Source organism: Alosa pseudoharengus, unplaced genomic scaffold (assembly GCF_046254945.1).
Source record: "Alosa pseudoharengus isolate Yale_2024_CS ecotype anadromous, Long Island Sound unplaced genomic scaffold, YU_APseudo_1.1 YU_APseudo_1.1_scf_9, whole genome shotgun sequence".
NCBI lineage: Eukaryota > Metazoa > Chordata > Actinopteri > Clupeiformes > Clupeidae > Alosa > Alosa pseudoharengus.
The window spans coordinates 40,012,933-40,040,046 of record NW_027468881.1 but is presented as its reverse complement, the minus strand read 5'-3'; the positions used below and the strand labels follow the sequence as shown (position 1 = coordinate 40,040,046).

At 41.6% G+C, this 27,114-nt stretch overlaps 2 protein-coding genes across 7 annotated transcripts in view; both read left to right on the top strand.

The window, feature by feature from the left end:
• LOC143114821 (tumor necrosis factor receptor superfamily member 14-like) overlaps positions 1-27,114 on the top strand; it is a 199,895-nt gene that overhangs the window by 15,847 nt on the left and 156,934 nt on the right. The gene's annotated exons all lie outside the window — the stretch shown is intronic.
• LOC143115438 (uncharacterized) lies at positions 401-26,605 on the top strand. 6 transcript variants are annotated; one of them, XM_076277481.1, is made up of 12 exons: positions 401-579; positions 705-910; positions 992-1,129; positions 10,357-10,489; positions 16,987-17,167; positions 17,684-17,825; positions 17,930-18,082; positions 18,412-18,467; positions 21,665-21,747; positions 22,278-22,333; positions 23,267-23,334; positions 26,305-26,333. In XM_076277481.1, the coding sequence occupies exons 1-12, from the start codon at positions 451-453 to the stop codon at positions 26,316-26,318; spliced, it is 1,359 nt and encodes a 452-aa protein (XP_076133596.1). In that variant the 5' UTR covers positions 401-450; the 3' UTR covers positions 26,319-26,333. The 6 variants fall into 6 exon arrangements, 4 of the variants coding, with proteins under 4 accessions (XP_076133596.1, XP_076133594.1, XP_076133595.1 ...); XR_012985096.1 differs by lacking the exon at positions 22,278-22,333 and having other exon boundaries at positions 26,305-26,323; XR_012985095.1 differs by lacking the exon at positions 26,305-26,333 and having other exon boundaries at positions 22,278-22,654; positions 23,267-23,333.

Genomic DNA, 27,114 nt, shown 5'->3' with positions numbered 1-27,114 from the left:
TTCTGTCTCCGTGGCTTATTTAGGTCTTTGTTGTCCTTATGTCTCTGTGTCTGTTCTGAGTGTGCTGCTTTCTGTGTCTGTTCTGAGTGTTCTGAGTCTGTAGTGTGCTGCTTTCTGTGTTTTGCTCTGTTTAGTCTGTCTGTTTATATTTGTAAGTGACATTGCTGCCATCTTGATGAAGACTCCTTGAAAGAAGAGATAAATGGGACCTTCCTGGTGAAATAAAGGATACATTAAATTAAATAAAGACATAATTGCTCAGGGGAATACAGTCTATAGGGCATGAGACTTGCCTTCTGACATTTTTGGTTCCAATCTTCTGAGTTATCTCAGGTCTATATGTTGGTCTTAATCTGGGTGTGTTTCAGGAAGTAGGTGAGGTTTCAGGAAGGAGAGTGTGTTTAGAGACGCAGTCCAGTTCACTAGAGTAAGCAGACAAGGTCAGACACCATGTCTCTCTATAACGTTAGTCTTCTTCTGCCTTTGCTAATGGCCTTTGCTGTAACCTTCGCTAATCGCTTCTGGGGAGGATCAGCGACTTACTACCCTAAAGGAGTCAACCCAGATGGGTCTTACAAGGTAATGTACATGTTCTACTCACTCTTTTAGTGGCATAACAGCTGTTCTACTCATTCTTTTAGTGCACAACAACTCTCTCTATATTACTCTAAACAGAATAATTACAGTTTGATTCTTAATTCCAGGTGGAGTTTCGCTTCAAGCAAACATTTGACAGTTGTGAATATTTGAACTGGACTACCTGCTACTCTGGAGAATGTGGATCTGTAATAAGCCTTGAGAAAGGTGTCATCTACAACACAAGTGGGAGGAACGCAGTCAATTTCAACTGGTGCCAGACAGAAGGGGTTATGACACGTCAGATTCCCACTCAAAAAATATTATATTTGAGGTAACCTATTTTCATATCATTCTGCTGCCATATCACTGGTAGAGCATTTTGTACCACTCAGCATTTTACATTTCATTACAGTGATTTGGGTTGCTGTTGGGTGGACCTCACAAATCGGTTCACTGACTGGAATCTACTCGCATACATAGACCTTGGAAATCGATCAGACACAAATAAAGCAAACAGACCCCCAGTCAGCATGAGCATGTCATTTGTCAGGTAATGCTACGACATCATTATCAGATTCACTGTTTTTCACTGACATGTACTGTATGTGTATGTACTAAAATGTATTTTTAGATCAAGGAGTAGGATAAATGGGATGTGTTATTTCACTTGCAATATATAATGAGCAATACGTATATACACATGGATGGCAACACTTTAGGGAACACATGTTAACCACTAGCCTGGCAATTTGCCATCCCCTTGGTACGCTTCGCTTCTACAAGGGTCTGGGATCTCGGCTATTGACGAACGTTTGCAAGCTGGATGCGTGGACTCTGTAGAAGTTTGAAACGATTGGATCTGATTTCACCCAATCGCTAAAGTTTGGCCGTGACGTATGTTATGCGCCAGCTCGATCGTGAAGTAACACTACAACAGTCAGAATTTGCCCACAACAATCATTCCCCACCAAAGCGAACAAGATGGATGTAAATGACCATGCCAGCTTTGCGATACAAATGTAAGAGTTAGTGGAAGAATAGCAAATAACTATTCAACAGTAAGGTTGAAGATAACATATTGTAACGCCGATGAGAAGTTAGGAGACGGGGAGGCTGATATATCGTTCCAAAACTCCGGTAGTTTATTGCCTATAGATGTACAGGCTAGTGCACGGGCAACAGGAGGTGTCCACTACAAAACAACAAAATGATCGCTGATAAATCACGGTCTCAATCACTCGTCATTCACACTCATCGGCCAACAACACAACGCAACACAACTTAGTCGCACGTAATCCACTTCTACTCTGACTAAACTTAGACGTCTTAGAACCCCCTATTCTATTCCCTCCCCTTAGCAATCGCTAACCTATCTATACACCTAAATATTCCCTCCCGGACACCTCCCCCCAATCAAAACACATCAGAACTCATTGACACATTCCATGACACAGGAGGGAGAGGGAGACACAAACACTCGCGCACGCACACACACACACACACACACACGCCGGGAACACAGAAAGCCCAACACTGGGGCAAATAGCCTCGGCGATACAATATCATCACAATTGTCAAAGCTAGATGTGATCATCATTGAAAACACGCCGCTTCATTCATACCAGGTCTGCCGCACATGCTGTAATTTAATATCGAGGCTACTGCGCGATACAAATCAAACGTTTCCCAAATCCCATAGGGGGTAGGGCCACGACATTTTTGCCCGAAATAAAATGTGTTAAACACTCTTTTTGTTCGGAGTTCAGTTCCTGAATATTTGGAAGCGTAACCAGCACGGACTGAAATGCTTCATTAACTTATGCCATTGCCAAACTCCTCGAGGACTACAATTCAAACACAGCGCAGAATCTCGACGTCGTCTCTCACAACTCCCGCCTCCTGCTCGCTGATTGGCGCGGAGTCGAATCTACCGCTGCGAACGCGGCCAATGGCCGGAATCCTAGACGGAGTGGTGGAGGGAGATGAAAATCGAGCGGAAGTACGTAGGAAGGCAATTAAGGCCAGGCTAGTTAACCACCATAATATAATAATATATATGCTAATATATGTATTTATTAGTGCTCTACAAAGTCTGTATTAAGCAACATTGCACATGTATTAGGTCTTTATTGAACACTTTCTTATTTTTACTCATTAGTTCATTTATTCTTGTTAAATCCTTAAAGAAGCCCCATGCAACAATTTTAGCAAAAATTACCTTAAAGGGACACCAGGCAAGCCTGATGCTTTTTCTCTACGAAACTCCCCCTCACTCGGTCTGAAGCTCTTTTCCTTGCATGTTCCGTCAAGAGTTTTTGCTGCTTATTCGCCGGTTCTGCCATTATACACACGTTTGCAACAATCGCTAGCATTTCGTTAGCCTGCCTCTGTGCTGTGGATGCAGGATGTAAACTGATCCTGCTTCGGTCGGCAGGTACGATACACTGAACTTGCAAGCGGGATAATCTTCCTACAGGCAGTAGGGGCGGGCGAGAGAGTTTTAATTCGCCCTGTAATGAGTCGTTTAACCATATACCGACTTACGAAGATGAGTAATTAACACGTTTAAACAATTAAAACGTTGCCTGGTGTCCCTTTAATTATGCAGGTTGAGAGTCGTTCTGATGGTTACACTTTTTGGGTCGTTTGGTGGGTGCTTCATCTCCCCCTAGTGCTTCTCCATGGAAAAAACAAATATGCAACTTTCTGGTCCCGGTCCGAACAAATCCGGATGTGACTTAGCGGAAGTATCCAATCGCGCCTCGAAAATGTAGTCGGATTGTAGTTTCTAAGAAGACTGCAAAACGGACTCCGACTTGGCTTTGTTGCTGTTGAAATTGTAAGTAGCCTACCCTTGGGTGAACTTAGTTTTTGTAATGTGGCTTGATAGTCTCTTGAACAATGTTTTTGCTTGACCGTTTTATTGTGAGCCCTGTATGTGTTTAGCTTGGTTTCTTGATGGCTAGCTCGCTAGCTAGTGGGGGTTTAGCGTAGCAGTCACTAGCTACTGAAGCTGCAGGGGGAGCTGTCATGAAAAATGCGAGCCCAAATCAGGCAAAAACCCAGAAACAGCGAAGGAATAACCAGACCTGCATAGGGCTTCTTTAATAGTCATAATCCCGTGTTTAGTTATAGTAGTAGGTAACTTACTGAAGGCAACTTAAGAGTCATAATCGTTTCTTTAATAAAAACCATGTTGGTCTAAGGTTACTGACATACAGTGGGCAGTGCTTCGACTTGGCCAGCTTCACTCGACTCACGCGACTTTAATTTGTATTTTTCCAGTGAGACGCTGCAACAACCCAAACAACCGGTAGATGGCTCAAGTGAGCAGGGTGTCTCGTAAAAAGAAATGGAGCCTGGAAAACCCTACACAGACTTCACTACAGACTTTAGCAGACTGGTTTAGAAATAATTTAATAGCCAGAAATATGCCTGCCCTGCCCTAATAAAGAAATATTTGGTTAACTGCGAGTGAATCCCGTTTGCAGCCATAGAAGAAACGCAGGACAAATTAAACATTCTGGTTTTCTCCAAGTGCAACGATGATAGACAGACATCATTTGGACAAAATATAGAGCATATTAACCTCCGTTGCTCAGCCAAATGCCTTCCTGTTACGTCCTGTTATCACGGAGTTACAGGCGATAAACGATTTTTGATGGTCACAAGTTTACTTCATTAGCGGTTTATTTATTTTTTCATTTAAAGGTTTGACTTTGTGCTTATTCAGTAGAGCATTTAGTGCTCTCCCCAATCCCAGACGTTCACATTGCATGTTTGTTTGTAATGGATGCAACCGCAAGATAGGCTATGCGTTTGACGGCAATGAGTTGTTAACAGACATGAACCAAGACATATAGCCCAGCAGCAATCTAGGGACTGTTTGTTATTTATTTTTAAGGGGCCACCGGAGGAATTTTGAGTGCTTCAGTTGGAAGTTGCATGACCCTCTCTAGCCTGCTAGAAATTGTTCAATGAGCCTCCGACAGAATTGTTAAAAAAGACATGACCCTCCCCTGCCAAATGTCGCTGTCTTCCGCCTGCGCCACAGCCACACACTGTGATAACGTTCTTAAATCAATCTTTCCTGTGAGCTTGCATGCTACCAGTCCTTCCTTTTCAAATGTGTTGCGCCTGTTTGCACAATTTCACAAATAATCATGTGATTAATAATATGACAAATAATCCCTGTGCACGGGGACCGAAACAATGCATGCCAACTTTTTCCGTGTTTATCACGTATTTTAACTTTCCCCCGCTGTCTTGCCGTTTTAATGTTTTCCCGTAGAATATCCCATATTTTAATACTCTCATAACAGCCCTGCCATCGGGCCTGTCTCTGTGTTGCCCTGTTGCTACCCCTTGCCCTTCCAACGAAACAGATGTCTTCAAATCATCGTTTTCCTTGCTTGAAGGCGAAATTAGAGTGATGTTAACCTTTTTAAGTTTAACGGCGTGATTGTCGTGAGAGCACGATTCATTGGCGCTTGCATGTTCGGCCTTATGTCTACGTGCGCACCTGAGGCTACTCAGCTACAAGAGAAATAATTTCCCCTGTTTGTATGTTCACTGCAAGTTGGCCTACCATAACTTACCAACTCTGCACTGTAGACCCTAACTGGCTATTTATATTTTTCTGTGAAATAAGCAAATGTATTTGTTCACCTTTATGAAGCAAAATTACGCATAGGCTACTTGGAACATAATACATTTGACAAAGGACAGATGTATGTTGCTAGTGACAAAATATTAACTTTCAGTGTTTTACGATGTATTTGTCATGGGGAAGTGTTTTTCCCCATGCATTTATTCTAGGTTACTGTCAGTGACTGCTGTGAGAGAAGCGGGTTCTGTGTTTCGTTCATGTCAGTGACTGACGCGAGAGAAGCGGGGTCTGTGTTGTGTTGTCTTGCGTTAATTTATTTTCATTGGCCATACCGTGCCGTGCCGTCCACAGCTCTTCAGTTATGACAAAGCCAAAATTACTCCTTTTGAAACAATGAGCGCAGGAAGCACGTTTGTATGGTTATATTGCTTGACGGGGGGGATCCCAAGCAGCTTTCAGCCATAAGGCTACTTTGAGAACATTTCAATTCTCCCGACACTAATATTCAAAATGTTGAAAACTATTTCGGCATAGCCTATAAAGCAGTTTAATTAAATGGAATGTTAGTTGTAAACAAACAAGCTACTTGGTGAGGCTTGGCCTCACAGATGCGCTCGTGCCTTAGATGGCAGGAAAAATCTTCACGATAGGCCTATTAACTAACCACCCGATTCACGTTGGCTGGGGGGAAGGGGGGCCATCAGACATTTGTGCCCAGTTAATCCGGCCCTGCCCCCAACAAATCACACCTTCTCACCTCTGACAGCTTAAAAGAAGTCAAGAGGACTCCTTACTCACAGACCTATTCACAAACTAGCAGCATTTTGCCGTGTTTTGAAATCCTATGCAGCTACAGGAGCTTCCAATCGCGAGGAAGCAATTTTGCATTGTAGGCATAACTAACATGCAATAACGTCGCAAACAACAACCAAACTAGGCTAATCATTGTCAACATGTAAATTAAATGTAACATTATTGTGAATCAAATTAAAATGTTGGGCAATCTTTTGCAAACGTAGGCATAGTAACAGAATAATTTAATAATGTTACAAAGATACTACATCAATCCGTATGTTTCATCAGGCTACTAGGCTATTTGTTTTGCCTTTATTCATTTAGGCTAGGCTTTTTTATTCAGGGGCCGTATTCACAAAGAATTTTAAGGCTAAAAGTAGCTCCTAACTGGCGAATTTAGGAGCAACTCCTAAAAATAATGGGCGTGTCACTCCTAACTTTAGGACTCCTAATTTTTTCACAAAAAGTAATTCACAAAGCATTTTAGTCCTAAAAGTAGCACCTAAGTCTGGGACAGCTTAAGTCGAGAGGACTCCTAACTCACTAAGACCTATTCATAAACAGCTTTTTTGTGGCATTTTACGTTGCTATGTTTTGAAATGCGTAGCCTATGCGCAACAGGAGCTTCCAATCGCGAGGGAACAATTTTGCATTCATAAGGGACGCAATAACGCCACCAACAACAACCAAAACTACTCATTGTTAACATGTAAATTAAATGTAACGTTTCATTGTGAATCAAATTAAAATGTTCTCCTCTTTGCAAACGTAGCCTAGGGATATGGTGACAGATTAATTTAATAATGTTGCAAAGGTAGGCTACTGCATCAGTCCATAGGCCTATGTTTCATTAGGCTACTAGGCTATTTGTTTTGCCGTACTCTTTATTCATTTAGGCTAGGCCTTTTTATTCAGTTATTCATCATCTTCCGTCCTTCGCACTACTTGTGTAGCGACCTGTCACCTGTCACTCATCATCGGAAGAGAGGTGTTCATCAAGGTGGTCACTTCAGTCAAGCTTGTGCATGAGTAATGACGTCATCCATAGCCACGAAGACTCACTCCTAGTTTAGGAGTTGTCTGAAAGGCTTTGTGATTAACTTTTAAGAGAAAACTCCAAGCTAAAATCTTTAAGTGCGATTTAGGAGTAGCCTACTCCTAGTAGTAAGATAAAAGCCTTTGTGAATAGCCTACGGCCCCAGTTATTCATCATCTTCCGTCCTTGTGTAGCGCACGCATTCTGAGACCTGTCACCTGTCACTCATCATCGTAAGGGAGGTTTGGAATCATGCCCGCGTTACAATCATCAGCCAATCAGCCAATCAAGGTGGTCACGCTTGCCCATTTACCCAAATTAATGGTCGAATATTACTGATGATCATTGTTATTTAAGAACATGCAGTGTGCATAGGGTACCAAAAACATCTTGCTTGTAAAAAAGCATCATAACGCACATTCTGGCGGGTCTGTTATTTACTGTAGGCTGCGCAAACCACAGGCCTTTATTTTGGGCAAGCCTGCATTCATTCATTCATTCAACCTTTATTTATTCTCGGAGGGTCATTGAGGGAAGCCCTCATTTTCAATGAAGCCGAGATTACAGAAGCGAAGCAAAGCGCTCCACAAACAAGACAACATTTGAGGCCTTCTGTTGAAGAATTTTATATAAAGTCTGCGCTAACAGTAATCCTCCTGCCCCTGATAGGCCTACCACAGCTGTGGATAGTGTGGAATGTTCAAGTAATAACACAATCTAATGTGTGTCTCAATTGTCCCCCGCTGACCACCTCACACATTTCTCTAGTTTTTGCAACGAACTTACGTGACACAATGCCATAAAATATGCCAGTTTTAGGACACAGAATAATGTTTGTAATGATACCAGGTAGGCCTACGTTTAACAGTAAGAAGTGTAATGAGCTATTCATTGTCGAAGGTGCATGGTGAAGTGAAATTCTTACTTTGGAAAACAAACATTTGCCGATATCATCGCCGATCATCAGAATATTGCAACAGATTCTGTGTTCTGGACTGCAGGTAACTTGTTAAGCCAGTGGTTCTCAAACTTTTATTTCATTCCCCACTTTGATCAAGGGGCATGACTGATGATAGTGGAGATATATCCCGAGGCTTTTTGCAAGTCAGCATCTTCGACGGTATTCTATTAAAAATATAAGTTTTCGATGTCCCAAACGGAGAGCCATACTTTATTGTTTTTAACGATCTCTATGCTACTAACAAAAATGTAGGCATGGGGATATAATGAAGTAGGCTATCCAACTGTTGTGTGTTACATTATTGTGATTACGAGCCAGTGGTTTTCAAACATTATGCGTGACATCTAACTAAATGCAACAGGCTCATATTGTCCTCGCATTAGCAAAATGAGGACCAGTGTTTTGTCAAATTGCAAATAGCTATTCGTTTTAACGATTTTTTTACATTGAAGTGCTTTTTGTATAGGCTACTATCTTAATCTTGGAATATGGGGAGGGAAGTTTCGCGTCTGCAGTCAGCCAAATATGAATGTAATTCTGCGGCATAAAGCAGATGTATTTGTTTATTGTACAGAATGTCAAGAAGTTGACTACATTGCAGTCAAGAAGTAGGGCAAATTAAGACACTGTTTTGATTTGCGTAGTTGCGTTACCCCCAACACTGACAATAACATAGACAGCAAATTAAGATATTTTTTCATTTTGTGGAGCAGCACCGGTAGGCTATCAAAAGCAGATTTCGATTTTCGCTACCACCGTGTAGTCAAGCCTTAAGCCATACCCAAGTAGCCTTAATCGAGGTAATGTTTAATTACGATTTATTTTGTTATTGAATTCGTAGGCTGGGATTCCTCTCGGTAACAATTACGTTTAAAGGTAGCCTAGCCTCCTGCTTTTACAGAAGGGGCGGCAGTCAGGCTACTGACAGAGCGATGTACAGTGGCAGAGCGACGCACAGTGGCTGAAAGTGGTACTAAAGCTTCACGCAGCTTCACGCCTCGTAATGCGCGACTGAAGTGGCCATTTGAAAGCGATGCCCACTGTATACAAACATTTCTTAAATTCTTACAAAACACCCTTAGGACGACACAGCATCAGATGATTGCAGGTTCAGGCCGAGGTCCTAGTAGTAGATCCCTTTGATACCAATGTTAATTAAACTCTGGGACCCTCCCTACACCTGAGAACCACTGATGTACGTTTTTTTTTACTGTACGGTAATTATGCTGAATGAGCCAAACAAAAATTTCCGCAGTAAAATTTTGGTTGGCCCCACCAAATCTCACTCCAAGGTTTTTTGAAAAGTTGGCAGCCCTGGTCTCTGCGAGACACGCAAAGAGCAATCATGCACGTTACTTTTTCCCCTTGCATTCCGGGGAACCAGTTAAACTGATTAAGACAGTGCTGCAACGTTGGAGGACAGTACACATTGGTCATAGTGTTATCCGATTGCGTCGAAGTCCGAAATCATTCAGAGTAAACATGGTCTAGTGTTATCCAGTTGCGTGCAGTGAGATTTTTAAATGCATGCTTGTTGCCGCCCCTCGAGTTGGGCCATTACATTGCTCTTTGCCAGACCCTTAATCTTTCTAGATTATCAGGGTCTGGATTTTCCAGGCTACACATGAAACGCACAACATCACAAACAAACATATCGTGTGCGCCTTCTGACCAGAAATGTAGGAGTTGCTGTCACTCTTTACTGCTTAAATTATTCCTTTCTTTAGCACCTAACTCTGTGTACAGCGTGGAACCAAAAGGACTGCATTCTCATTTTGCACTGCTAGTTAGGCTGCTCACATGACCACAGTAACTTAAATGAAATGCAGCTTACTAGTTTGACCTGTAGGTGCCACTATTTCTGCAGCCCTTGTAAAGCAAAACTCACATCTGCAAACTATTATTAATATTTACATTACATTATTTTAATAAAAAATAACAACAAATAAATAAATACTTTAAAGGGTTAAAGAAAGAAAAAGACCCGTGTTCTTAGCGCCAGCTACAAAAGGAATGAAGGTTGTTCATACCAACTTAATAGTGCTTATATTAGTATTGCTATAGATTTGGCACATATAAATAGGCTATATTTGAATGGAGCTGACAAAATATTATGAATAGGCCAACCGTGTAGACAATGGTACAGTGCACCATTTATGAAGGAGTTAAACAGCATCAAATCAATAGAATTTCTTAAGAAATTAATATATATATACATTTTTAAATGTGGGGGGGGAGTGGGTGGCTGAGGAAGTTGGCAACCCTACATCCCGCACGGGCATTAATGAAATCAGAAGGTGCACGAACACAGTGTACCATTCTGCTACATACAGTATAACATAAAACAGCATTTAATGATACTGATTCTCCCTCTAGAGTCCCTCAGAACTGCCCACGGACATACGAGCTGATCATGTTTGATCCAGACAAGGACCAAGTCATATGTGCAAATGCCTTTCACCGGATTCCTGCAGGGTTTACCCTGAACCAAATCAGAATCAAGGAGAAGGTATGTCACATTCTTCTGCTCTTTCACATTTTTCGTTAGAAATTGTCATGCATAATCCCCTCATTTGTCTCAGGGTGTACAATAGACCCTTTTGCTGTTAATAAACAGTGATGGATGTGCGTGCAGCATAGAGTCTAGGGTTGTGCCGATAGACGATATCATCGTCCATCGTGATGGTTGACAGACATCACGATGGAAAGCAACCATCGTGATGCCACGCCCCCACATGCCAGTCAACAGCTGTAACCTGCTGTAACAGGCTACAACATATAAAAAAACTTTCCCTGCAAATGAAATTGAGCCTACTTTAAAGGCTGTCAGTCAAACAGTTATCACGTATTAGTCTACCGTCTTGTAAAATAAAAGACTTATTAGTCTACCGTCTTATTCAAATAATTCCTGACTGACGTGAATGTGTAGCCTAATTGTCTTTTTGTAGCCTGCATGTCTCGCAGGCCTATAGTCTACATTGGACGTAACATATGTAGTCTAATGTTTTAGCAGAAAATAGTCCTATTGAATTATTATTGTTAGGCTACATTCTAGCGCTCAAATATTTTGCGAGGCTACAGCGAGCGCCAAATGCGTCCTTCTCCTCTGTGTTAAAATAAACCATTTCTTTCGTTAATTATAGGATCAGAAGGTAGCCTATCCGTCTTTCACTGTAAGGCTTGTATTTCATGCATTTAGCAAAAGTCCCAGACAGCAGCGGAGTGGTAATCGGGATTCGTTATTTGTAAACGTTTTTTTACTTCGTCCTCCAGTCTGGACTGCGCGATCGCAGCCCTTTCACTTCCCGCCGCCCTCATAGTCAGCATAGACGGTAGCCTGATAACGTTGGATGCTGCATAGCGTACTACTGAAGATTTTAAATGAGTGACCACGATTGTTGTCTTAAGTAGCTTTTTTGCTAGGCCCAACTAAGGCTGGCAATGTGTAATATTCCGCTGGTTGGTGCACACGCAAGCAGACATCCCAACCTGCAAAAAGTCATTTCAGGGAGGTATCACGACCCCCCCCCCCCAAAAAAAAAAAAAAAAACTTTAGCCTAGTCAGTCGGCCTACACCAAATAAGGAAGGCCTATAGATAGAAAATATTTAGATTTTGGTAGTTTGGTGTTTTCATGTAGCCTTGGCAACTAGCCATCTAGGCTATAGGCCTGAATAATATGCACATTAATTGGCACTTAAACTCACCTCAACATGTCTTTTGCAATCATTTCAACTGGCATGGGCACTGTTACAAACAGGGCAGCTTGCAAGACTAGGCCTATCATTTTTTACTCTTATGAGATAAGGGTAGCCTACATTTCGTTTTTTTTTGAGGCACTGACTCTGCTATGACGCTCTTATTCATACACTGAACTGATTAATTAAGTTCGGGAGAAAAGAGATCAATTAAAGCCCGCCTACACTGAAAACTGATTGGTTGATTTAGCGAAACAGGCCAATCAGGATGCTCTCTCTCTCTTGGATGCGCTCAGGCACACACGCACCCCCCCCCCCCCCCCCTCTCTCTCTCTCTCTCTCTCTCTCTCCCGTCGTGTGCGCTACACTCAGATGCACACGCGGTCTCGAATGCTCGCTCTTGATCGCTCACTCTAGATTCCGGGAGATTTTATCTAATTTGCGGGCGTCAGGGAGCCGCTATCAATATACGGGAGACTCCCGGAACTTCCGGGAGACTTGGGATGTCTGCGCAAGTGTTCAGATTGATTGTCTATCCGTCTTTCACGACGATTGGAGCAGACATTCCACACTGTAGCCTGGTCAGTATGTCTCTCTTAACTGTCCTCTTTCATCAGGCCATATAGCCCATATAATATATATATTTTCTTTATGTAGAACATTATAAATGTATTTCTGTACAGACATGGTAATTAATTAGTGTTTACTACCCCCCCCCCCCCCCACGATATCATCGTCCATCACGATGTTTTACTGTACACATCGTCAAATGCCAATTTAGGGGACATCGCCCAACCCTAATAGAGTCAGAAATTAGTTAGTTTGCTAAGCTACGCAAAGATCACAGTTTGTTAGTTTGTTAAGCTACCACAAAAGATCATGAAAACTACCTGAACACACAAACTATTTTCAACACACAAACTATTTTCACCTTTTTCAACCTACGTATAACAGCTGGAGTAGTGGTTCATCAACTTGTTCACAACATTCACATCTTCGGATGTGTGCGTGAAAATGTACTGCAGCTGTGTTTCTCACCTCATTGTCATCTTCTTTAACCTTTGTGTCGTCAGGTCTTCTTGACCAGCTGCTTTCTGGTTCACTCAGGATGGCTGGACCACGTAACCAGCTCAGATTCTTCATAAACTTGGTTGGCACAAGCCCCCTTGATGCAGTCGGCAGGATTAGTTGTTGTGTTAACATATTTCCATTGCTGTGGCCTGGTTGACTCTCTGATGATGGCGATATGGTTGGCAACAAATGTTTTGAAGCGTATCTTTTCATTCTCTATGTATTTCAACACAGATGTGCTGTCAGTCCAGAACATTGAGTCAAGCAACTCCATCTGTAGCTCTTTCCTTAACATCTTGTCTGTGTTCACAGCAACCACTGCTGCAGTCAATTCTATACGTGGAATTGTGGTCTGCTTCATTGGGTTCACGAGTGCTTTTCCCATCATGAATGCACAGTGAACACTTCCATCTTTACTCGTCAATCTCAGGTAAGAGACGGTTCCATATCCACTTTTGCTTCCATCAGAAAAGTGATGGAGCTGTGCAGTTGCAACAGGTCCAAAATCTGATGGTCTCATGCATCTGGGTACAACTACGTCTGACAGCTGGTGTAGGTCTTGTAACCAGGTGTTCCACTTTCGACCTAGCTGCTCTGGAATGTCGTCGTCCCAAGCAAGTCCTTCTTTGCACAGCTGTTGCATGAGCATCTTTGCGGGAAGAATTGCCGATGCTAGGAATCCCAGCGGATCATCGATTGAGCTTGTGACTGAGAGAATTCCTCGTCTAGTAATTGGTTTGTCTTTAACGTTGATCTTGAGCTTGAACGAGTCTAATTCTGTGCACCATAGCACACCTAAAGCCCTTTCCATGGGTAGCACATCTTGGGTCAAGTCCAAGTCTCTGATATCCTTGGCTCTCTCACAGTCTGGAACAGAGGCAAGCAAGACACGGTTGTTGCTCGTCCATTTTGTCAGATGAAATCCTCCACTAGCACACAATGCTGTGAGGTCTCTGCACAAGTCTCAGGTGACAACTTAGAGCGGTTCTCCTCTGCTGTTCTTCGAAGTGCATAATTTGCACAACTAGGAGAGGATGTCACACCAAAGATGTGAACAACCATGTTGTATTCAGCGATGTTCTGACTAACGTCTTCTCCTGGCCACCGCAGGAAGCGCAGTAGGACAGTGTCGTCTTCAGGAACCCTCACTTGATAATACATTGCTTCTACATCAGCAATCATAGCTGGTTCTTGTCTGAAACGCGTCAAGACACCCACAAGTGAGTTAGTCAAATCTGGTCCCTGCAGCAGCTCACTGTTAAGTGATACTCCTTGGTACTGTAGCTGGCAGCACAGTCGAACACTACGCGGAGCTTCTTCTTTTGAGGATGGTATACCCCGTGGTGGGGAATATACCACACTTTTCCATCATGACGGCTCAGCAGTGTCACTGGAACTTCAACTGCATATCCTTTGTTCATCATGTCATTCATAAATGAAGTGTATTCTTCATGGAACGCAGGATTCCTCTTCAATTTGTTCTTAAAGCAACACCAAAGCACTTCTCCTCATTGCACGCATGCTATTTGTTTATTCAGCATCGGCCTTGCAAATAACAATGTCCACAGACAAGGTAGAGTATGTTCCATGATTTTATAAAAGTAGATGTATTGCGACATCAGAAGCAAGTCAAATTTGTAGTTTCTTATGTCTCATTCCATCGAACTACAGATTCGCTACCCGATCTGGCAAACTTGCATAGTGCGTTCATAGCCGATAGAGTGTCGCGAAGCAAATGCAGAAGTGCCGTTCACACTATTATGAGTTGATAAACCACTGAAACGATTTTGAAAACATTATTTTAAGGTACAAAAAACTCTTTGGTGTTGCTTTAAGGTTTAGTGCACGCTGCAACACAGCACTTCGGTTGTTTGGCATCTGGACACTAGACTTCTTCATTGGAAGACCTATGCGGTAATGTCCTTCTACATGATGTGCTGAACTTGACACAGACTCCATGAAGTAGTGATCCTCTTGTGACATTTTTGACTTGTCATCGCAATTGCGTTCAGGAAAGTCATGATTGTATTGTTGTATGAGTAGTTGTTCCACGTTGTCAATGGCAATCCTGTTAACAGCACCACATGGTTGTGTGTTGTCCTCAGTGTTCATGTCTTTCTCTTTAAGTGGTCCATTCAGAATCCATCCAAGTGCTGTCTTTACAGTATATGGTCCACTGTCCTGGCTGGAGATGTTATACTCTTTGGTTCCGATGAGAGTTTCCACTTTTGCATCAAAGTGAGGCAATCTTACTTCACTGAGGTATGGCCACTTGTCAACCTCCTTCTGTAGTGGTATGTTCTCTTTGGACACAGGAATGCCTTTCTGTGTGAATACTTGGATAATGCCATGAAGTTGTTGTCTTCTAGACTGTGTGAATACTTTGGATAATGCCATGAAGTTGTCGTCTTCTAGACTGTGTGAATACTTTGATAATGCCATGAAGTTGTCGTCTTCTAGACTGTGTGAATACTTTGGATAATGCCATGAAGTTGTTGTCTTCTAGACTGCTGACTTCCAGGTCAGTGAGGATGTAACTCTCTACTCGTCTTGTAGAATTGATGGTGCTCAGCATGAGCTCAGTCCGTCTGCCTTGAACATTCAACTGTCTTGCTAGTGCTTCAGTACAGAATGTCGCAGAGCTGCCAGGGTCCATGAAAGCATAGGCCTCCACAGTCTTGGCACTCCTTCTGGACTTGACTCTAACAGGCACAATGGCAAGCACGCAACTGTCTCCAGCCCCAGTACATGCACTTGTCTCTTGAGGGAGAGCTGTTGTGGCACTTGCTGTAACATTCTTGCTGACCTCAGTATCAGAAGACGTTTCCTTTGCACTTTTATCTTGGCTTGGGAAGTGTAACATACTTGGATGCTTTAGAGAACACATCTCACAAGACATATTCTTTTTACATTCCCTGCTCAGGAGGTCCTTTACCAGGCAACCAAAGCAAAGTCCCATTTTCTTTAAGAACTCTACTCTGTCCTTGTGTAGCTTCGTTTTGATTTTGTGACACTCTTGCAGTGCATGATTCTTCTCAAAACATGCAGGGTCACTCCACGTCAATTCATCCAGGGCCCACGTACTTAGGTCTCAAAAAAATCTGAAAAAATTATCAGATGTACCTGTTACCCAGGAAACACACTGTAAAATTACTTTTATGTAAGATCAATACTTTCCAAGATACAGCCAGTTTTACAGGAGGAGGGGGGTGTCGATTTTGTTCGGCCTTTTTTTTGTGAAAGTTCACAAGCCCAAAGCACAAGAACTAAACCATGTAGGAGGCTCAAATTTTGCATGCTGGTACATAAATAGGAATAGTAGGTAGCGAAATAGTCATGTTTGGTCTGGATGATCATGCAAGGTCATAGCTGTCCCTCAAAGTTGATCAACATTTTATTGGAGTTCTTGGCTGGGCTCTGTTTAGGCCTTCAAAAGACATATTTGTACTCAACATAGGCTCTTAATTTATTTCCCTTACTGAGATAGTAGAAACACTCTCACAAAAATCAATGAACAGAACATAAATTCCTTCAGGGTCTGAACAGCAGACCACACAAGTCTGAAAAATAATTTTGGTTCTCATTTTCAGAGCACCCTAACACCTTGTGGGAATATACAAAGATTTTTTTCCTTTATTCTCCATGATTCCTTCTTTTTAAATACACTCATTTCACTTGTCTTACGCAAATCTTTCCTTTTTATTTTCCACCCTGAACATGGGCAAAATGCACCATTGAGATCAATATGTTTTTGTGGGCAGCCGTGGCCCACTGGTTAGCACTCTGGGCTTGTAACCGGAGGGTTGCCGGTTCGAGCCCCGACCAGTGGGCCGCGTCTGAAGTGCCCTTGAGCAAGGCACCTAACCCCTCACTGCTCCCCGAGCGCCGCTGTTGAAGCAGACAGCTCACTGCGCCGGGATTAGTGTGTGCTTTACCTCACTGTGTGCTGAGTGTGTTTCACTAATTCACCGATTGGGTTAAATGCAGAGACCAAATTTCCCTCACGGGATCAAAAAAGTATATATACTTATGCTATATACTTATGTTTTATATAGTTACCACAGTGCCACCTGTGGTTGTATAGAGTAACCTGTGGTAACTCTCTACAAACCATATTGATCTCAATGGTACATTTTGCCCTATCAAAACATTCTTGCCAATTAGGCACACATGTACAACATGGCTAGACATGTATTTTAATACATGGAGCATACACTGAACATATTTTCTCTGTTTAGGATTTCTGCACAGTGAGTTACAACAGTGCCTCAGTTGGACTCTATGGGGTAGATCTGATTGTGTTAGATAAACTCCAACAACCTGTCAATGTCACCAACACAAATGGCTCCATCTCTTCCACCTTTCCATATCCTCAAGGTTCTACACTTGGCGCACATTCTCTGCAGTTTGCTGTCAAGGGTGAGATTTTCTGATGCCTCATATGCTCCATTTATTTACATCTTACATCTCTACCACTAACGGTGTATAATCATAATATCATGATACATACTGGTTAGGGAATCAATATGTAGCCACAGACCAGTGACCCTGACTGGTAGGGAATCAATATGTAGCCACAGACCAGTGACCTGACTGGTAGGGAAATGTGGGTGGGGCCGTGGGGACTGAACAGTGCTCTCCCCCAGCTACATCCACACCTCATATGTCCCATTTATTACATCCTACACCTCTCCCCCAGCTACATCCACGCCTCATATGTCCCATTTATTACATCCACGCCTCATATGTCCCATTTATTACATCCTACACCTCTACCACTGCTACATCCACACCTCATATGTCCCATTTATTACATCCTACACCTCTACCACTGAATACAGTAATGTGTAACTAAAGAATATGACATGTTGCATTACTATCCTCAGCCCTTCTGGCGTGATTTGTGATAACAAATCCATTTATGTTGTTGTACAGTTGACCCTGCTGTTGCCTCGTGTGATGAGGGAGTGTACTTGCCAGCGTTCCTTCACCCGACGCCTGAGAATGGAGAGCAAATTCAAGCTGTGACCAACCAGGAGCTTGAGATCGTAGTCAAGGCAACAGCCTCTGCAGTGGGGTAAGACCTACAGTGTTGCAGTGCTTATACACTACAGTGAAAACAACACCTCTAGGTTTCTGTGTTTTCTATCTGACTGTAGCATAATGTCCTCCATGTTGAAGGGTTCGTGGTATCATCATAAGTGGACCCCTGAACATCACAGTTGACAAGTACACAGACAGCTCTGAAGAGTTTGTTTTGAGGTGGACTCCAAGGAGTGATGATTTTGGGGAATATTTCCCAATCTGTTTCATTGCTGAAAGTAACCAAGTGAAGTATGAGGTCTTTGTTTGTTTTACTTCATATTTGATCCAATTTTAAAGTTTAAGACTAAGGAAACTCATAAATGAAACATTTATTTATACAAGAGTTTAAGAAACATTCATACAAGAATTTATTTTAAAGACAATAACTGAACAAAATCATGGTTTTAATATTGATCTACATAGACACAGATTAAGCAGGGCTTTACAAAACGAGACAAGGCTTTACAAAACTAACACTGAATACAGATTCAGTAGAGGACAGTAATGCTGTGAAAACTTCTTCTGACCTTCCTCTGGACAAATAAAAAGTTTTAATAATGTGGTGTACATGTTTTCAGCAACACCTACTATCAATCTGGCATGAGATGCATCATTGTTGAAGTGGGACAATCTGGTTTGTACCCTTCTTTGTTCATATTGTTATACAATTGACAATGAATTTTGGGTAACACAGGTTGTATTTATAACGCCCTATGAATGCATTCATAATGTTTTATAAGGTGTCTATAAAGCATTGTAATGTTCATTATTACCATCTATATGTATTCACAAGTCGTCATAACCAACTTCATGATGCATTATGACAGCTAATTATGAATGATTATAATTTTAATCTGAATAATGAAATTAAATCATAAATATGTCAAGATTTGCCTACTACTTGTCAGTTTTATAATGCATCATAACTACTTTGCTTTGCTAAATGTGTATAGTGATGCATAAAGAGTTTTGACTTCTACTGTAGTCCTATATATCTATAGCTATAAGTATATGTAATAAAGTTATAATAATTTATACATCTCCCTATAGCACACAATTATAAACAGCTATGCAATATCATACTGTAAGTGTTATTTGTCAGCTCTAAGTAAAGTGACGAGAATATGACCCTATTATTAACATATATAAGTTCACTGACTAATTAAAGGGTGCAATGAACTAAGTTCCGAGTAGCATCTTCACCCCATATGCACAATATTATAAATTACTATGTTAATGTCATAGGTGTTATTTGTCAGCTTTAGGTAAGTAGAGCAAATAAGGTGTTGTTATAAATAGATAATAGAGATAAAGGTTATTATAAACAAATATGAGGCACAATGAAATGAGAGCCTGGACAGTAAAGACAAAAGGAATGCATTTAGTTCGCTTTATTTTCATTTAAACCAACACGCATAATCAGACTGATTATCAATGCTCTGAGCACATTACACAAACACAAGGAGACAGGCCAAAAAAATGGCATGGCATGGCTATTATTTTGTGGTGGTGGTTATTATTGGAATAAAATTCACAATGCCACTGAAGTCTATCTTGGGTCATTATGAAAGATCGTTCGAATCAAAATAGACCTTTGGTTTAAATGAAAACTAGATGTACCGCAGAGCGGTACAAAATATGACCGCCGCCCAGTCCAGCACATTTTTTCCACAAAAATAAGTCACGCTGAAAGGCCTATATGATTCTAACTGTCTCACTAAATTGCTTTATCCACACTCAATTCTCACTGGTATCTGCTAGACAAGAAGTACCAAAACATGATTAGTTCATAGATTTCACATGTAAAATTAATTTTATACAACCCCACCCCCATCTTGCCTGTTCATAATTCTGAGAAATTCTTGAATTGTGTGCATGTGTGCGTGTACATGTTTATGTTTATGTTTATGTGTGTGTGTGTGTGTGTGTGCGTGCTTGTGTGTTTGCCTGCGTATGTGTGTTTGTGCATGTGCATGCATGCGTACATATGTCTACTGTGTGAGTATGTGTCATACGTATGATTACTGTGAATGTATGTGTGTGCGTGTGTATCTGTTTATGCACATGTGTGCACATGGAATGGGTTAACATGACCCCTGGAGGCAAACATACAGACAAAATTGGTCATCCTAGGCCCTACGGTTCTCAAGATATTCACAGAAAACTGTGTCTGCCCTACCCTCCTTTCGGGGGGTCCAGTACAGCGGGGGGGCTACAGATCAAAACAAAAAACGATGGTTCCATGCTATCCATGTGGGGTTACATGCCCACCAAGTTTCGTCTTTCGGTCTTTCAGTGTCCCGGAAATCCTTGTTGGTGTACGGTCACTAAATGTACACATAAATTATTTTATTGTAAGGCCCCCCATGAACGAAAGTTCACAAAACTTGGCATGCATTCGGAGGGTGTCATAATGATCCTACACTTTCAATTTTGTGCAGTTTTGACCATGTCAGCCAGAGATATTGTGATGAAAACACCTAATTTTTTGCTTTTTAATTTGTAACTAGGTGGCGCTATACATGAAATAAGTGGTAATGGGATGGGTTGACATGCCCCCTTAAGACCAACATACAAAAAAAAGGTTGACCTCCTAGGCACTACGGTTCTCGAGATATTCACAGAACACTGTCTCCGGCCACCTACAGGCCAGTTGGTGTATAGTAACATAAATTAATTTATTGTGTGGCCCCCCATGAACGGAATTCCACGAAACTTGGCGTGCATTCAGAGGGTGTCATAATGATCCTACACTTCCAATTTCGTGCAGTTTTGACTATGTTAGGTCACAGATACCTGCGATTACAACACCTCATTTTTACTTTTTTGTGTTTAGCTAGGTGGCGCTATACATGAAATGGTTATGGAATGGGTTGACATGGCCCCTTGAGATCAACATACAAAAAAAATGGTCCTCCTAAACCTTACGGTTCTCGAGATATTCACAGAAAACTGTGTCTGCCCTACCCTCCTTTCGGGGGGTGCAGTCCAGCGGGGGGGCTACAGATCAAAACGAAAAACAATGGTTCCATGCTATCCATATGGGGTTACATGCCCACCAATTTTCGTCTACCCCGGTCTTTCAGTGTCCCGGGAATCCTTGACGGAAATTTGGACATGCGAAAAAGAAAAAAATAAATAAATCTGACTAAACCTTCGCTGCGCGGCGGTCATAATAAAGTGAACTAAATGTATTCCTTTTGTCTTTACTGTCCAGACTCTCATTTCATTGTAGGATAATAGGGTCATATTCTTGTCACTTTACTTAGAGCTGACAAATAACACTTATGATATTGCATAGCTGTTTATAATTGTGTGCTATAGGGAGATGTATAAATTATTATAACTTTATTACATATACTTATAGCTATAGATATATAGGACTACAGTAGAAGTCAAAACTTTATGCATCGCTATACGCATTTAGGAAAGCAAAGTAGTTATGATGCATCATAAAACTGACGAGTGAGTAGGCAAATCTTGACAAATTTATGATGTATTATTCATATTAAAATTATAATCATTCATAATTAGCTGTCATAATGCATCATGAAGTTGGTTATGACGACTTGTGAATACATATAGATAGTAATAATGAGCATTACAATGCTTTATAGACACCTTTTAAAACATTATAAATGCATTCATAGGGCGTTATAAATACAACCTTCATAGAAAGTGTTACCGAATTTTGTTTTTATTAAAGCACTGATTTGGGAACTATACTATAACTATACTGTAAAACATCAATGTGATACTTGCTGATACTTGATGATTCAGCGTTATATTCTTTCCATTCATGTTACGATAAGAGTGTTTTGCTGTTGACAGAGGTTGTGGTTGGCCTGAGGATGATGGTTGAGTCTAAAACTCCACTGACTGAGAGGGAGATTGAAGAAACTGTCCTAAAGCAGGTGAGCTCCTCTACATGCTCGAACACGAGGTAGACGTGGTCAGATCTTTCACAAGACATAACGATACATGGGGCAGCTTTCTGAGCAATGCTGCTGGGCAAACACACAAGCGGTTGCATGTGTTGTGATCGGTGACTGTGTTCTATCTCAGTACTGATCATGGACATCTGCCTACTGATGATCATAGTTCTCCAGTTTAAATTGTTCTCTGATATCGATGGGAACGCTCCAGAACAACACCTCTCAGGAACGCTGAGCGGCACCTAATTACAGAAGCATTATTGTGACCCGCCTCATTACTACTAATTTAAAGGCATTTTTGTAGATTACTAGATTTTAATAGCATTCCAACAAACTGTGAGAATGAAAGATGAAACCCTAACTATTCACTATAGTTTTGTGCACCATATCAGTAATGCTGAAAAAGCAAACATTTACAGTGTGATTTGTCGCCAATTATAACAAAAATTAATTACTTTTAGACAAACTCCGTACTGTCATTTCTAACTGCTGTCTTTCTTAATTGTCAGTTTCGAGAGGACCTTATCCGTAAAGGTCTAACCAACAGCACCACTATCAGTCTGAGGCGAGTTCATCAGATCAACCCTTGAGGAATCCATACGGGCTGCAATGCATTTGCCAGACACTAGGGGGCAATAGAGGATTCTTAATATTCTCCTCTTAAATCCTATAAGCATCCTTTCACAGACCCTGCATACATTTGGACACATGTCATGTGACTGAACCCAATCTCTACAACCAATGTTGCTCAAATCTGATGCATACATGTGGTTCTTGCCCTTCACATGTTCCTCCAGGTCTACACTATCTCTTCCTCCCCCTACTCCTCTTTCTCTACAGTGTGCTCATAGTTGTGAAATCTGGGCTGATGTTTTGCTCCTTTAGTGTAAGTTGTCGCTAACTGTGGAATACTTGATTTTAGTGTTTAAGCAATCAAAAAGAAACTTTAATGTAGGCTGTTTCAATGAAAAAAAAACACTATTAGTTTTTACTAATGTAATGTTTATATCCTGCAAAATGCATAACCATATATTGACATCATTCAGTTATACCATTTACAAGCTGACTCCTGATGCCATGTTTCATGCATCAGGTGATTTTTCTTTTTTTTTTAACTTATCATGATTTATCATATGCATATTGAATATCTGTTCAACTTCACAGTGATGATTCTAAATGTAAAGCTAATGTATTCTACAAGTATCCATGTGCAAAACACATGCCAATGTAGTGTGCAGAACAAACAAGACAGATGAGGTTTGCAGCATGGGTCTGAATGCAGAACAAACAAGACAGATGAGGTTTGCTGCAAACCTTATGGGTCTGAATGCACAACTTCATTTGTAAATACTCTCATTCTGCCCTTGGCCCTGATAACTTGCACTTGATGTTCCTGGTAATGACTGTTGCAGTTAATGAGTGACACAGAGCAATAACTTGGCACATACTTTTTTTTTTTTAAGTATATTTTTTGTGCTTTTTGCCTTTATTCTGACAGGACAGTGAAGATTGACAGGAAGTGTGTGGGAGAAAAAGAGATGGGGTGGGATCGGGACATGACCGCAGGTCAGATTCGAACCTGGGTCCCCGTGGGCACTTGGACCCGTACATGGTACGGGCGCTGTAGCCTGTTGGGCCACAGCACCCCCACATCTCCCATACTTTAAGGAAAGAGACATCTTAACCTTTTAGAGCACTAGAAAACATTTGCATAATGTTGTCACACAGGTAATGACTGTTGCAGGTAATGTGTGACTGTTGCAGGCATTCTTCTCATTGTAATATGGAGCAATAACTTGGCACATCTCAAGGAAAGAGACATCTCAACCTTTTAGAGAGCCAGACACAACACATTTTTATTATGTCGTCACTTATTAACATTTTTATAACCGCTGTTGCTGTAGCACAGCTGACAGCATGGTGATTTAACCAGTTTTGCACTTTTTTTCTGAAGAGATTTTCTGTCAGAGACACCTGGAACACCGGTGCACCTCTACACATGAAACCTGACACCCCACTATGCTGCCTTTGTCAGTGTTTATTTGACTAATGCACTCCTGTTTATGGCTGCAATCAAAAATAAACTGTCTGTGACTTCACTAGCACTGTTGTCTGGCCCTCATAATCCATGACTGCTTTCATCCACCAAAGACCTGTTTCACCACAACTAGCTCAACAGGTTCATGATGGTTCATCCATAAACAAACTCATATGACAAAATGCTTTCTAGAACTTCTCTTTACTTTGCAAGTTCTAATTTTGTTCTAATCCTGTCAAGTTCCAGTGAACCTCCCATTATTATGTGTCCTGAAGTTCGTTGTAAAAACAGAACTGAAAGGAATGATAACAGGAGTGATAAGGAATAGAGATGAGATGATAACATATCTTTATGGCATGGTTACTGGCAGTGTGTGACCTGAACTCGATTTGACACGCAAAATATAATTGTGTGTCTGCACATAAACAAAAGGTCAACAAAGGTCAAACCAAAGTTTGTTATAGATTTTCTTTTGTTTTCTTTTTTTCCTCTGTCTCCTTTTGGTCAACAACACATGAAACTTGGTGGCCATGTACTGTAGCCCCCCTAGAGTTTTGCGAAAAAGTGTCCTGGAGGCCACTTCCTGGATGAGTAGCTGCTGGTGGTGGGAGCACAGGCTGGCTATACTCAACAGTCAACTATCATACTCAACTATACTCAACAGTCAACTATCACAGTCAACTATCATACTCAACTATACTCAACAGTCAACTATCATACTCAACTATACTCAACAGTCAACTATCACAGTCAACTATCATACTCAACTATACTCAACAGTTAACTATCATACTCAACTATACTCAACAGTCAACTATCATACTTAAAGGAAAATTCCGGTTTTTAGCACTTTAAGGCCCTTTTCTGGTTTGTTTTGGATGAACCAGAGTGGTGGACACCGAAATTTTGACGATTGGTCCTGTTTCGACTTTTCTGACTCATTTTGAATCGCCTTTTCACTTCTCAGGGTGGCTGACAATGGGCATACTGTAGTAGGCTACTCAAACATGTCCTAAAACAACCCTTAACGTTCGTTTTCAAAACTGTGCAACTCACCGAGTGGTTAGTGGAGTTCGTTGACTATTAAAAGCAAATATATCGGCGCAATGTATGATTCGTATTTGAACCTGAAGCATAGACAGTGGCGCAGCATGCAATGAGTCTTCCAACAGAAATCAATGGGATTTTACAAAATGCCAAATAAAAGACGACAGAAACTGTATTTCGCTACGCTACTTGTTTTGGAACATCAACGAACACCACTAACCACTCGGTGAGTTGCACAGTTTTGAAAACGAACGTTAAGGGTCGTTTTAGGACATGTTTGAGTAGCCTACTACAGTATGCCCATTGACAGCCACCCTGAGAAGTGAAAAGGCGATTCAAAACGAGTCAGAAAAGTCGAGACAGGACCAATCGTCAAAATTTCGGTGTCCACCACTCTAGTTCATCCAAAACAAACCAGAAAAGGGCCTTAAAGTGCTAAAAACCGGAATTTTCCTTTAACTATACTCAACAGTCAACTATCACAGTCAACTATCATACTCAACTATACTCAACAGTCAACTATCATACTCAACTATACTCAACAGTCAACTATCATACTTAACTATACTCAACAGTCAACTATCACAGTCAACTATCATACTCAACTATACTCAACAGTCAACTACCATACTCAACTATACTCAACAGTCATCTATCACAGTCAACTATCATACTCAACTATACTCAAAACTTAAACTGGAGGACATCAACTCCACATAAACTTCATCCTCAAAAAGGCAAAAAAGAGGATGCACTTCCTGCTTTCCCGGCAAAGTTTACAGTTCCTCTGATTATTTAGCTGACATGAGCTGACCACTGCATTCCTTCATCAGTAAAAAAATTTTCCTAAGAGCACTTCAAACTTGTTCTCCTAAACACTCCCAAAACTTTATAACTCAACATAAACACCCTCCTCAAAATAGCCAAAACAGATGTGTCTGCTTCTGAGTAAGTTCACTCTGTCGCAAGAGCTGATGTTTTAGTATGACTCTGACTATGGCTCAGTGTTCTGTCTGTGACTATGGCTGAGTGTACAAGTGTCTTTTTACCAAAAACAAAAATGAGAACAGACTGCAACACACAGCCAGGACTGCAGGAGAAACTCTGGTGCCCCCTATGAGAGTTCAGAATGCTAACCCCCCCGCCCCCTGACCATCACAGGACACTAGAAAACAAACAAGGATTATTGATCATCACAAACTACACAGCAGCTGACATCATGTGTGCTAAATCTTGGTTATTTTAATACATGATAGCTTCAGCGAAAGTTCTACTAGGAAGACTCGTAGTGTAGCTTACTCCTCCCATGCTTACACGGAGCCAATCTTAGCTTTGCCTACTTTCGGGAAAGCCCTGCAATCTGATCATTCACTCATTCAATCAGCGCTAGCCTATAGGAATTCAGTGGGCTCTTTAAATATGTACCACCTAACACTGCTTCTGCTTCTCAGTACGCCGACTTTGACGTCCCCTCCACCTCCCCTCCAGCCACCACTGCCAGCAGTCCACGTCCATCGGGCACGGTCTGCCTACCACGTCATCATCCTTCAGCCACCGCCACCAGTTGGTCCCCGTCTCGTCGTGGGGGGTAGGCTCCCCGCCCCTGCCTTCATCCATCGGCAGGAGACGAGATCCGCTCATCGCTGGACGGATCCGAGACGGGGCCTACGCCAAAGACTGTTACCTATTCAGGACTCTATCATGCTTGCATCCAAGCCGTTCCTTCACTAATTAAATTGTTAACTGATTCTATTCTGTCTACTGAGTCTTTCTGGTAGAAATATTTATCTTTACATGCCGTTGGTACTGTACAAATGTTCTACAATGTACAATCCCTGCTGAAAAAACAGCATGACCAGCTAAAGGTGGTTTGCTGGTTGACCACCCTATGATGGTTGACCAGCTAGACCAGCAAATCTCTTGCGAAAACATACATTCAGCTGGTTTACCCTAACGATGGTAATTCAGCTGGTTTTGCTTGTTGTACCACTTCAAGCTGGTCATTTTAGCTGGTGTTGCTGATCTACACTGCTGGTTTAACTGGCTGTGCCAGCTTATGTTGGTCAAACCAGCATGACCATCTTACACCAACAATGTCAAGCTTGGCAGGCTGGTCACCAGCAAAACCATCTTGCACCAGCTGTATCCCACACGACAGGCTGGTCAAACCAGCATGACCAGCTTCCTCAGATGGTCACGCCAGCATATCCAGCTGGTGGTCCAACCAGCTACACCAGCAAAGACCAGCAAGAGCTGCAAGA